The 14,368-nt window shown below is 38.4% G+C and overlaps 1 protein-coding gene across 1 annotated transcript; it reads right to left on the bottom strand.

Annotated features, from left to right (window-relative positions):
• Positions 1–2,332: 2,332 nt before the first annotated feature.
• LOC139750713 (transcriptional adapter 2-beta-like) lies at positions 2,333–8,333 on the bottom strand. The gene is made up of 4 exons (XM_071665390.1): positions 8,315–8,333; positions 7,888–8,137; positions 3,898–3,960; positions 2,333–3,620 (listed from the first exon to the last, which is right to left on the bottom strand). The coding sequence occupies exons 2-4, from the start codon at positions 8,011–8,013 to the stop codon at positions 3,480–3,482; spliced, it is 330 nt and encodes a 109-aa protein (XP_071521491.1). The 5' UTR covers positions 8,014–8,137; positions 8,315–8,333; the 3' UTR covers positions 2,333–3,479.
• Positions 8,334–14,368: the final 6,035 nt, after the last annotated feature.

Below are 14,368 nucleotides of genomic sequence, written 5' to 3'. Positions count from 1 at the left end.
TCCGATGCCAGATCCACTCCCAGATATCTAAAACACTTCACTTCCTCCAGTTTTTCTCCATTCAAACTCACCTCCCAATTGACTTGACCCTCAACCCTACTGTACCTAATAACCTTGCTCTTATTCACATTTACTCTTAACTTTCTTCTTCCACACACTTTACCAAACTCAGTCACCAGCTTCTGCAGTTTCTCACATGAATCAGCCACCAGCGCTGTATCATCAGCGAACAACAACTGACTCACTTCCCAAGCTCTCTCATCCCCAACAGACTTCATACTTGCCCCTCTTTCCAAGACTCTTGCATTTACCTCCCTAACAACCCCATCCATAAACAAATTAAACAACCATGGAGACATCACACACCCCTGCCGCAAACCTACATTCACTGAGAACCAATCACTTTCCTCTCTTCCTACACGTACACATGCCTTACATCCTCGATAAAAACTTTTCACTGCTTCTAACAACTTTCCTCCCACACCATATATTCTTAATACCTTCCACAGAGCATCTCTATCAACTCTATCATATGCCTTCTCCAGATCCATAAATGCTACATACAAATCCATTTGCTTTTCTAAGTATTTCTCACATACATTCTTCAAAGCAAACACCTGATCCACACATCCTCTACCACTTCTGAAACCACACTGCTCTTCCCCAATATGATGCTCTGTACATGCCTTCACCCTTTCAATCAATACCCTCCCATATAATTTACCAGGAATACTCAACAAACTTATACCTCTGTAATTTGAGCACTCACTCTTATCCCCTTTGCCTTTGTACAATGGCACTATGCACGCATTCCGCCAATCCTCAGGCACCTCACCATGAGTCATACATACATTAAATAACCTTACCAACCAGTCAACAATACAGTCACCCCCTTTTTTAATAAATTCCACTGCAATACCATCCAAACCTGCTGCCTTGCCGGCTTTCATCTTCCGCAAAGCTTTCGCTACCTCTTCTCTGTTCACCAAATCATTTTCCCTAACCCTCTCACTTTGCACAACACCTCGACCAAAACACCCTATATCTGCCACTCTATCATCAAACACATTCAACAAACCTTCAAACTACTCACTCCATCTCCTTCTCACATCACCACTACTTGTTATCACCTCCCAATTAGTCTCCTTCACTGAAGTTCCCATTTGCTCCTTTGTCTTACGCACTTTATTTACCTCCTTCCAAAAAATCTTTTTATTCTCCCTAGAATTTAATGATACTCTCTCACCCCAACTCTTATTTGCCCTCTCTTTCACCTCTTGCACCTTTCTCTTGACCTCCTGCCTCTTTCTTTTATATATCTCCCACTCATTTGCATTTTTTCCCTGCAAAAATCGTCCAAATGCCTCTCTCTTCTCTTTCACTAATAATTCTACTTCTTCATCCCACCACTCACTACCCTTTTTAATCAATCCACCTGCCACGCTTCTCATGCCACAAGCATCTTTTGCGCAAGCCATCACTGCTTCCCTAAATACATCCCATTCCTCCCCCACTCCCGTTACCTCCTTTGTTCTCACCTTTTGTTTGTATCTTTGTTGCATTTGTAAACAATTCTTATGATCATCACTCTTCATCACTGGATTTGTCAGCATCCTTTTCAAGTTATCATATTACAAGTCTTGGTATGAGGACAGTAGAAAGATGTAGTTGTCATTCTAACATCTTGGCACACACTATAAGTCATAAAAGTCTGTCCTTTGTTGCCAAATAAACTCAAGCAAACACACTGAAACAGTCAGTATAACATTCACATACAATATAACTGCTGAAATTTTTGTAATTGTATTTAGCAGGACTTAACAAGAATTTTTAGCTTATTAAGAAGTGGGCCATGGTGCTCCCAAGTGTAAATTTCTCCTAGACAGCACCTGACCCAAATCTGCTGAGGTAGTTTCAAGAATGTATGTTAATTCTTCACATAGTAAGTTTTCATTTGATATTACTGACAGGGTCCTGTACAAAAAGTGAGGCCCCTATCTTTCCTTACACAAATGTGGATGTAACATAAAATGTCAATTACCCTTTACTGCAAATTGCATGTAAAACTGCTTTCATTTATCTGCCTTACTGATCTACTTGAAGAAACCAATTAATTCTCTATGCACACAGATGCATGGAACCATTCACTGACTTTTGAACTGCGTGCACAAAATCAAAATAATTCACTTAAGTTTTTGAGCTTCTCCATGCGAGTCATGAACACAGCTGCCAATTTTAACAGATAACACATCCTTGTCATTTAGATATCCATATTCATTTTTGACAAGCTGTGCATGGATTGCATGTTTTCAAGGGTAACTAAACAAAGCAGTGTACTACAAGTCTTTTAAAAAATGATAAATATCCAGGTACATATTTGTATAAAAATTAATATCCTTATTTCTAAACTAAACAATACTCCTTGGTATAAATTTTCCAAGATTCCTTTTTTAAAAGTGATGAAAATATGTAATGGTTCCAAAAACATCAGTCAACACTGAAAGCAGGATGCATCATTGCTTAACAAAATATATTTGATAAGCTTTGCCTCCAGCAATAAAATAAATATCTTACAAAACAAAAGTACTGAAGCCCATCACTGCCAAAAGTACTCACCATGTAGCTAATAATGTCTGCATCTGTATTATGACTAGAAAACATCTTAGCACACAGCTGCAGAGGGCCAGCTGTAACTATATACAAAACTGTCTTTTGTACAAAATAATAAAAAGAGGATAATTCACAATTATATACAATATATCATTAACCCAATAAAGGTACAATCTTTAAATTTCTTGGTACTGGAGGAGTGCAAGTATCTAATGAGAAAAAGAGTTCTTGCAGCAAAGTGGAGGTTAATGAGTTATTCTTTTAACAGTAGCATACGACCATCACCAGTACAAGCAACGTGCAAATATTGCAACTAAGTTTTACCAATATTTATGATTATCATAAGGAATAAAGGCTGTCCTTGCCATTTTCAAAAAAGTTTAGCAAGATTTTTTTACAGCATATTCTTTCAAAGCCCCAAGTGTACTGTATATTATGAAGCAATACCAGCATATGACCTGCTACAGTAATATAAGATGATTTTACAGATTAGGCCATTAATAACCTGTGCTCATGAAAAATAAATGAGGTACTACAGGGTCTAAATAAGTTTTCATCAAATACAGCAACTGTAACAAGGATACCGATGTCATAATCCATTACTGGAGTTGATTCTGAAGCCTTCAATATATCATTTTCAATGATAGAATCTGGAAATGCTTTTCTTATCAGTAACATTTCTTTCAAACAATTTTTGGTCCACTTAACTTTGAAAACAGTTATTCATGGAGTAAAGAACTCTCCTTATTTTAGGACCATCATTCACCCAATATCATTATCACAAAGGATTGGCCTGTTTCTTCACTGACAACAGTTGATTAAGAAATGGAGACTTAGTTAGATGCCTAGGTCCCAAAATTTACTGATGGTCATGTAAATGAAGAAATCCATCCCGCTTGGGTCATGAAAGTGGTGATCATGCGCTGTGAATGAGAATCAAGGCCCTGTGGACAACAAACCCCCCTACGGGTAGCAGGGCCCACACCAGCTTGCTGTTTGTCACCTTCATCCTGTGAAATAGGTGAAAATAGTACAGTCCAATGATATGCTACAATAATAATAAAATATAACTAGTTATGTGGATTAAGAATATAAAACACACACAGCAACACGGTTTATTCTATTACTGGTAAAACTACCCCTGATAATACACAAAGACTCAATAGGGAAGAAGTAGACTGAATTCCATGAATCAAATTTGTATACTTCAAAACAAAACCAGGCATTCTAATAGATAGATCACAAACAAATGAAATATTAGCACTTGTCTTTTCTTTGTTAACTCACCTTTAGTAAAACTGCCTTGTAAGCAATGTACTGTGATGGTTTGATGTTTGAGGAAGCACACAGCTGCAACACAAATATAGCATTACTCTTGTTCAATCTCAGGAACATGCTAAATCTTATCATAATTCCCTCAATTTTCAGTGAAGTAAAATCAATGAGAACATTTAATCTTAATGTATCTACATATGCGATCTAAAGCATAACCTCATGCAATCAACATTAAGAAGAAAAGTAAAGACAACAATGCAACTCACTGTTGGAAATAAAACCAAGCACATGGCAGAGAGAAAATCCAGATAATTTCAATGAAAATAAAGCAATTTTGAAAAGGTTTAGAGGAAACAATTCATGAAAGTAAAACCTAAATAAAGATGGGTTCTAATAACAACGGAATTTATTCTGAACTTAAAAGGTGTAGACTAAGGGAGCTAGCACTTATAACCTTTAAATCGGTTCAACTAATATTCATAAGAAAAAGTTTTTCACAACAATAATATTCTGTTACCAATAACATATAAACACCAGCAGGTACCAAAGAAAACATAATGTACGGCATTGTTCTATAGTCAAAGCCCACAAATAGATGGCATAAGCCCATCTTAAGCCTTCATCACCCAGCAACCAACAAATCTGTGGACTATAACAACCTTTTGTCAAAAAATTCTGCTTTGACATTTGGTATCACACTGCAGGCTTTAGGCCATAAAGACCACTCTAGAAAAACTTCAATAATAATAATCTTCAAGTACCCTAAATCCACACTCTATTCCTGATAGATGGGCAACATAAGCAACTTATATTACCATGAGCAAAAGAGGAGTTACATCATTCAATTATCCATTAACCCATATGGCAAATGAAATATTCCCTTAAGCAATTCATCAGTCTTTTATCACTAACTCCATTCTGATGCCTACAGAAAGGACCAAGTGCATAAAAGAGTGCATCCTCTGGGGTAATCTAAATCAATGAACTGGAGGTCCTGATATAATCCTAAACTTATACTGTACTGTCAATTGTCTGTTGGATATGCATTAACCCCTAAGGAATTCAACCAACAGGGTGATATTTCAAAACTTCAGTCCTAATGTCTTTTCTTGAGTGCTAGTCATCAAACTTGTGTCTGGCAGTATGGTCTTTAAAACTCTTACTTTTACCCAATTTCCTCACTATGTCTAAGGTTCATCTATTTTCCTTGTCTAATAACTCTCTCAATACTTATTCCCCTCCAAAACCTTCATAATTTCTAAATTCACATACTTATCATATTCTTTTATATGTCTTTACTGTAATGAAGACCTTTTATCTTTCTTCAACAAAATCTATCATTAAGAGCAGAACTTGATTACCTGAGATGTATCACAATCCCTCACACAGTAAGTTTTATCCAACAACAATAAGGTTTATATCATAAAAAGTGCTAGCAGCACATGATAATGAAATGTACAAATGTAATCCATCCCATCAATTTAGAAATGGAAGTCACTCATTGGCTTATTCTTGTAACTTATGACTTATTCTTGTAACAGAATGCAAGGACACTAACAAAAAGTTATACTACAGCTTACACTGGGAATAACTGCATCAGGATGATACACTGAAATACACATCAATGAACGGTAAATGTTAACACAATGCCTATTACTACTTAATATTTTCACAATAAGGAATTTGTGATGGAAAAGTAGCTAAAAAAACAGGTGATATCAAAAACTGTCTATGGCATCCCAAAATAAATTCATATTTTATGTATCCTCATGGATACACATTGATCACAATCCGGAAAGATGTTTTCACCCAAATCCTCATGTCTCTAAACCAGCAGTTCTCAAGCTCTTTTTTAGCATGTATATGTGTATATGTTGATGTGTATATGTATACGTGCATGTATGGGCATTGCGAAGTGAGACAGTCATGGAGAATGGTTTGGTTAAGAGAGAAGAGGTAGTGAAAGCTTTGCAGTAGATGAAATCCAGCAAGACGGAGAGTTTGGTTGGTAGCGCAGTGGGATTTATCATATAAGGGGGGTGACTGTGTTGTTGATTGGTTGGTAAGGATTTTCAGTGTATGTATGGACCATGGTGAAGTGCTCGAGGATTGGCAGGCACAAGATTGGGGAAGAGCAGCATGGTTTCAGAAGTGGTAGAGGATGTGTGGATCAGGTGCTTACTTTGAAGAATGTATGTGAGAAATACTTAGAAAAACAAATGGATTTGTAAGTAGCATTTATGGATCTGGAGAAGGCATATGATAGGGTTGACAGAGATGCTTTCTGGAAGGTAAGTTGCTAGAGCAGTGAAAAGTTTTACCATGGATGTAAGGGATGTGTGAGTAGGAAGAGAGGAGAGTGATTGGTTTCCAGTGAATGTCAGTTTGTGGCAGGGGTGTGTGATGTCCCCAGGGTTCATTAATTTGTTTATGGATGGGGTGGTTAGGGAGGTAAATGCAAGAGCTTTGGAGAAAGGGGCGAGTATGCAGTCTGTTGTGGATGAGAGGGCCTGAGAAGTGAGTCAATTGTTGTTCGCTGATGATACAGCTCTCGAGGCTGATTAGAGTGAGAAGCTGCAGAAGGTGGTGACTGAATCTGGAAAAGTGTGTGAAAGGAGAAAGTTGAGAGTAAATGTGAATAAGACCAAGGTTATTAGGTTCAGTAGGGCAGAGGGACAAGTTAATTGGGATGTAGATTTCAATGGAGGAAATTTGGAGGAAGTGAAGTGTTTTAGATATCTGGGAGCGGACTTAGCAGCAAATGGATCCATGGAAGCAGAAGTGAGTCACAGGGTGGGGGAGGGTACAAAGGTTCTGGGAGAGATGAAGAATGTGTGCTAGTAGAGAAGGTTATCTCAGAGAGCAAAAACAGGTATGTTAGAAGGAATAGTAGTTCCAACAATGTTAGTAGAGAATGTTATCTCCAAGAGCAAAAACAAGTATGTTAGAAGGAATAGTAGGTCCAACAATGTTATATTAATAGAAGCAGACTTGTAAATGCATACAGATACACACACAGTCTAAATGTCAAGCACTCACGATATCCAATATATAAAATTCTCCAAGTTCTCTGGGTCTAAAATCTCCAAACCAAACAAAGTCCTAACACCACTGCCTACCCAAGATTGCTACCAATTTCACACTTAAAACATACAAATAATCCAGAAGATAAGATTGCTTTACTGCACTTGAGATCTATGTTCTTTGACTTTTCCTTCAAGCTTACAAATTCTACCCAACGACAATCAAATGTATTACAAAGACATCAAAATTTAATAGCCCATAACAGTTGAATTTTTCTCCTAAGTAATCAATGCCACTATCTAATAATCTTCCCACAAGTAATTCCTGAATTCCCGAGACAGAAAAGTTAGGGTCAATGCCCGTCAAATCTAATTCTCCCCCTGAACCAACAAAGGCACCATGACATTATTCCACTTGATACTTAATGCTGAATTGAATAATTCATCCCTTAAATTTCCTAACTATCAGTGATATCTGGTAATAGGACTATGAAATGGCTTCCCAGAGCCAAGAACATTCCTGAAATTAACAAACTCCTTCTTGAGTATCTTATATTCCCCCTTCTACAGATGTGGTGGCAAAATTATAATCACAACCAATATAAGACTAGTCAGTATCAGTTCAGAAAAATCAAGAAAAAATCCCACATGTGTAAAACCAACATCTACTCCATACATGTGTCTTAATCAAACTAGGAAGGCTGATACACAGTATGCCCTGCCTATAAGCCAGTTTTCTAAATATTATGTTTCATAATCAAAGGGTAGAGAAGTGAAAAAAAAACATTGTAGAAAAACTTCTAGATGAGAAAGTTCTAAGTTAAAATCAGAAGTTAATAAGATATCACATAAAAATTCATCTTTTTAGCCTATATTCATTGTAAAAAACAAAAAAAAAACAAGATATATTGTTCCAATGTAGAAAAGAAATTCTAAGGACTAGTCAGCATCCAAAAGTCAATAAGGTCTGCATTCGCACCTTCCTTTCTCTTTGAGATAAAAGATGATATCCCGGCAAAGTTGAGATGGGTACTGGGTCATCATTCCCCACGGCTGCCCCCCCCTGCTGTGTCTGCTGTGTGCTGCTCCCGCCCCCCCAGTTCATGATGCTCTCGCTGTTCCCGTTCAAGCCGCTGCCGCTCAAGTTCCCGCTGTGCCATCTTCCACCGCCAGTATCGAGAGGCGTGAATTTTTTTTCTGCTAAACATTTCGGACTTCTTGCGTCGTTTCTGTGTAACAACAGAGGAAGAATACTATGTAATCACAGGTTACACCTAAAGGAACTTTGTCATGTATTCCAGTTATAAGATGATTTAATCAAGGCTGTATAAAAGCATGAATTGACATTTATTGAAGACGGGCATTCCTGCCACATACACACAGCACGCATGGTCCTCAAACACTACCTTCACTTCCTTGTCTAGAGCTCTATAAAGGAAAACAAACAACTCTGTCATAACCACACATCATTCTTAAAAACCTTAAATAGCTACACAAGATGTACTTAAATCACTAAAAACAATGGCAATAAGCATAATCAAAGGAACTGCAGATACTGATAATGAAATTCACATTTCAGGGCAATACATTATTTAAATACTATATCAACTGAAACTGGAATTTATTCACAAAACTTGAGAATGTGAAAAATCAATGGATGTCTAAAATTAATACAATAAGTTCACAGTATACTTTCTGGGTCATTTGAACTGCCAAATTGCACTTCACAAGCTCAAGCCACCACAAACTATTATTCATTTCATATATGCTTCCTTCATGAAGGAAATGGAGCTAAAATTTTCAACAAAGCAACAATGCTACACTTATGGTACCACTAAAGCAAAGCATTAGAGTCAATGCTAACCTATCTACAAAACAAACAATATTCTTAAGTGCCATCACTTTAATAGTAATGCCCTACTGTTTTTCTCCATAGCACATCTACCATGGATGATTCACAGTTGCAAATAAACTTTTGGGATGGCTTGAGTCAAGCAACGGTGCAAAGTACACTTTGATTTGTATAAAACTTATGATAACTTAACTTCAGCAAAATTTACTGAGGGAACATTTTTTGTCTAAAAAGTAAATCTTAAGAGCTATATGGTTTAATTAATTCTAAGGAAAATTAATAAAACTGCATAAAATTCTGACATCAAATACTATGAACTACAGTGAGGATTTAAGCTAAAGTAATAATTATAGAGTAACAAACTAATTACCTTCAAATCTAAAAAATAAAAACTTCAGAAAAAATATCATTCACTCCACTTCCAGCATCCAACAATGTAAATTCCTGCTTATTACACAAGTGCATAACTCAGTTTACAAAAAGCCTTTGTCCCTAAATATCTTTGTTCAAATACAGAATTCAAAGAGCAAAGAAGGCACATTTTGCCTGTAACATCCAGATGAAATGACTATTCCTCTAAACAACAAGAACCTTCTAATATTTCTCTTCAGTAAATTCAATTGCAGAAAAGTACATATGTTCCTATCCCAAAAACAACAGAGTTTAAGTAAAGAATAAAATAGCTCTCAATGTGTAGTTTATGGTCATGAATTTATTCATGTGTGTAGCACAATCCAAAGGAAGAGCTGAAAAATTTCTTAGAAATCATATCTGATACTGCAAAAGTATGTTAAAGACATTAACAAAATGCCCCTCTACTCACATAGCATCTATAACTGGCTGATAAAAATTTCTCCTTCCCCTCTCAATGTCACTTATGGTTTTGAGTAACTTGCATCACTTGCCATACAGAAAGTCAAATAATTCCTACCTATTCCCTGTGTGTCAAAGAAGGCGACTAAAGGGGGCGGGAGCAAGGGGCTGCAAACCCTTCCCTTCTTGTATTTCGCTCATCCACCTCGAAGGCTCAGATTGGGGTGTCTGAATGTGTGTGGATGTAACCAAGATGAGAAGAAAGGAGACCTAGGTAGTATGCTTGAGGAAAGAAACCTAGATGTTCTAGCTCTGAGTGAAACAAAGCTCAAGGGTAAAGGGGAAGAGTGGTTTGGGAAAGTCTTGGAAGTAAAGTCAGGGGTTGGTGAGAGGACAAGAGTTAAGGAAGGAGTAGCACTACTCCAGAAGCAGGAGTTGTGGGAGTATGTGATAGAGTGTAAGAGAGTTAATTCTAGATTGATTTGGGTAAAAGTGAAAATGGATGGAGAGAGATGGGTGATTATTGGTGCTTATGCACCTGGTCATGAGAAGAAAGATCATGAAAGGCAAGTGTTTTGGAAGCAGATGAGTGAGTGTCAGCAGCTTTGAGGCATGAGACCAGGTTTTAGTGATGAGTTATCTAAATGTGAAGGTGAATAATGTGACAGCTGAGGGTATAATTTGTGTACATGGGGTATTCAGTGTTGTAAATGAAAATGGTAAACAGCTTCTGGATTTGTGTGCTGAAAAAAGATTGGTGACTGGGAATACCTGGTTTAAAAAGAGGGATATACATAAGTATACATATGTGAGTAATAGAGATGGTCACAGGGCATGATTGGATTAAATGTCAATTGCTAGGCATGTAAAAGAGACTTTTGGATATGTGCTGAGAGGGGCAACTGGAGGGATATGTGATCACTATCTTGTGGAGGCAAAGGTGAGGATTCATATAGGCTTTCAAAAAAGAAGAATTTTGGGGAGAAGAGAGTGGTGAGAATAAGTGAGCTTGGAAAGGAGACTTGTGCGAGGAAGCACCAAGAAAGATTGAGCATAGAATGGCAAAAGGTGAGAGCAAATGACGTAAGGGGAGTGGGTGAGGAATGGGATGTATTTAGGGAAGCAGTGATGACTTGCTCAAAAGATGCATGTGACATGAGAAAGGTGGGAAGTGGGCAGACTAGAAAGGGTAGTGTGTGGTGGGATGAAGAAGTAAAGTTGTTAGTGAAAGAGAAAAGAGAGGCGCTTCGACAAAACTTACAAGGAATGACTGCAAATGACTGGGAGATGTATAAAAGAAAGTGGCAGGAGGTCAAGAGAAAGGAGCAATGGTTGAAAAAGGGAAAATGAGAGTTGGGGTGACAGAGTATCATCAAATTTTAGAGAGAATAAAAAGATGTTTTGGAAGGAGGTAAATAACGTGCATAAGACAAGAGAACAAATGGGAACATAAGTGAACGGGCAAATGGGGAAGTAATAACTGGCAGTGATGAAGTGAGGAGATGGAGTGAGTATTCTTAAGGTTTATTGAATGTGTTTGATGATAGAGTGGCAATTATAGGGTGCTTTGGTCGGAGTGGTGTGCAAAGTGAGAGGGTCAAGGAGAATGGTTTGGTGAAGAGAGAAGAGGTAGCGAAAGCTTTGCAGAAAATGAAATTCAGAAAGTTAGCAGGTGTAGATGGTACTGCAGTGGAATTTATCAAAAAAAAGGGGTGACTGTGTTGTTGATTGGTTGATAAAGATATTCAATGTATGTATAGACCATCGTGAAACATTCTTCAGTGCCCCCAGAAGCTTTGCTTCCTCCCCAACCCTATGACTCATTTCAACCTCCATGGTTCCATTTGCTGCCATGTCCACTCCCAAATATCTAAAACACCACTTTTTCCAATTTTTCTCCATGCAGACTCACACCCCAACTAACCTGTCCCCCAACTCTCCTTAACCATGTAACCTTGCTTTTACCCACATTCACTTTCAATTTTCTCCTTTCACACACCCTTCCAAACTCCATCACCAATTTCTGCAGTTTCTCACACGAATCTGTCACCAGTACTGTATCATTAGCTAACGCCAAATTACTTACTTTCCAGGCCCTCTCAGCCCCCACAGACTGCATACTTACTCTTCTCTCCAAGACTCTCACATTTACCTTTCTCATCACCACCCAACCATAAACAAAGTGAACAACCATGGTGACACCATATACCCGGCCAAAGAGCAACCTTCACTTGCAGCCACTCATTCTCCTCTCATTCTACTATTAAACAAGCCATATACCCTCGATATAAATATATAGTGAACTGGAACAATGTGTTTTACTATGGTTGATGTGCTGTCAATGGACTGAACCAGGGCATATGAAGTGTCCAGGGTATACCACAGAAATGTTTAAGAGGCCTGGTTATGGATAGAGCACTGTGGTTTCAGTGTATTACACATTACAGCAAAAGAATGGATGTGAGCACTTAAAGCCTTTCTTTGACTTTGACTGTTCCAGGTGCTACCTCACTAATGCAGGTAATGGCACATGCAGGGGGAGGGGGTTGTTATTTCATGTGTGGCGGGGTGGCAATGGGAATGAATAAAGGCAGACAGTATGAATTATGTACATGCGTACATATGTATATGTCTGTGTGTGTATTTATATGCATACCTTGAGATGTATAGGTATCCATATTTGCATGTGTGGACGTGAAGGTATATACATGTGTATGAGGGTGGGTTGGGCCATTCTTTCATCTGTTTCCTTGCGCCACCTCGCTATTGCAGGAGACAGCGAAAAAGTAAAATATATAAATGATAAATAAATATATATATATATATATATATATATATATATATATATATATATATATATATATATATATATATATATATATATATATTTATTTATTTTGCTTTGTTGCTGTCTCCCGCATTTGCAAGGTAGCCTAAGGAAACAGACAAAAGAAATGGCCCAACCCACCCCCATACACATGTACATACATACACGTCCACATACGCAAATATACATACCTATACATCTCAATGCACACATATATATACACACACAGACATATACATATATACACATGTACATAATTCATACTGTCTGCCTTTATTTATTCCCATCGCCACCTCGCCACACATGGAATAACAGCCCCCTCCCCCCTCATGTGAGAGAGGTAGCGCTAGTAAAAGACAACAAAGGCCCCATTCGTTCACACTCAGTCTCTAGCTGTCATGTAATAATGCACAGAAACCACAGCTCCCACTCCACATCCAGGCCCCACACAACTTTCCATGGTTTACCCCAGACGCTTCACATGCCCTGATTCAATCCACTGACAGCACGTCAACCCCGGTATACCACATCGATCCAATTCACTCTATTCCTTGCCCGCCTTTCACCCTCTGCATGTTCAGGCCAAGATCACTCAAAATCTTTTTCACTCCATCTTTCCACCTCCAATTTGGTCTCCCACTTCTCCTCGTTCCCTCCACCTCCAACACATATATCCTCTTGGTCAATCTTTCCTCACTCATTCTCTCAATGTGCCCAAACCATTTCAAAACACCCTCTTCTGCTCTGTCAACCACACTCTTTTTATTTCCACACATCTCTCTTACCCTTACATAACTTACTCGATCAAACCACCTCACACCACACATTGTCCTAAAACATCTCATTTCCAGCACATCCACCCTCCTGTGCACAACTCTATCCATAGCCCACGCCTCGCAACCATACAACATTGTTGGAACCACTATTCCTTCAAACAATACCCATTTTTGATTTCCGAGATAATATTCTCGACTTCCACACATTCTTCAAGGCTCCCAGGATTTTCGCCCCCTCCCCCACCCTATGATTCACTTACGCTTCCATGGTTCCATCCGCTGCCAAATCCACTCCCAGATACCTAAAACTCTTTACTTCCACCAGTTTTTCTCCATCCAAACTTACCTACAAATTGACTTGACCCTCAACCCAACTTACCTAATAACTTTGCTCTTATTCACATTTACTCTTAACTTTCTTCTTTCACACACTTTACCAAACTCAGTCACCAGCTTCTGCAGTTTCTCACATGAATCAGCCACCAGCGCTGTATCATCAGCGAACAACAACTGACTCACTTCCCAAGCTCTCTCATCCCCAACAGACTTCATACTTGCCCCTCTTTCCAAAACTCTTGCATTCACCTTCCTAACAACCCCATCCATAAACAAATTAAACAACCATGGAGACATCACACACCCCTGCCACAAACCTACATTCACTGAGAACCAATCACTTTCCTCTCTTCCTACACGTACACATGCCTTACATCCTTGATAAAAACTTTTCACTGCTTCTAACAACTTGCCTCCCACACCATATATTCTTAATACCTTCCACAGAGCATCTCTATCAACTCTATCATATGCCTTCTCCAGATCCATAAATGCTACATACAAATCCATTTGCTTTTCTAAGTATTTCTCACATACATTCTTCAAAGCAAACACCTGATCCACACATCCTCTACCACTTCTGAAACCACACTGCTCCTCCCCAATCTGAAAAAGAGGACACATGAGGCTTGGGGTGAGAGAGTATCATTAAATTTTAGGGAAAATAAAGATGTTTTGGAAGGAGGTAAATAAAGTGCGAAGACAAGAGAACAAATGGGAACATCGGTGAAAGTGGCAAATGGGGAGGTAATAACAAGCAGTAGTGGAGTGAGAGGGAGATGGAGTGAGTATTTTGGTTTGTTGATTGTGTCTGATGATTGAGTGGCAGATATATTGTGTTTTGGTCGAGGTGGTG

The sequence above is a fragment of the Panulirus ornatus genome, chromosome 1 (assembly GCF_036320965.1).
Source record: "Panulirus ornatus isolate Po-2019 chromosome 1, ASM3632096v1, whole genome shotgun sequence".
Classification (NCBI taxonomy): domain Eukaryota; kingdom Metazoa; phylum Arthropoda; class Malacostraca; order Decapoda; family Palinuridae; genus Panulirus; species Panulirus ornatus.
This window is presented reverse-complemented; position numbering and strand designations above follow the sequence as displayed.

Coding starts and splice junctions, on each gene's coding strand:
- LOC139750713 (XM_071665390.1), bottom strand. CDS start 8,013: ATGAACTGGGGGGGCGGGAGCAGCACACAGCAGACACAGCAGGGGGGG. Junction 3,961..7,887: donor TATCTCAAAGAGAAAGGAAG/GTGCGAATGCAG, acceptor TTTGTGTTGCAG/CTGTGTGCTTCCTCAAACAT. Junction 3,621..3,897: donor ACAAGGCAGTTTTACTAAAG/GTGAGTTAACAA, acceptor CCTATTTCACAG/GATGAAGGTGACAAACAGCA.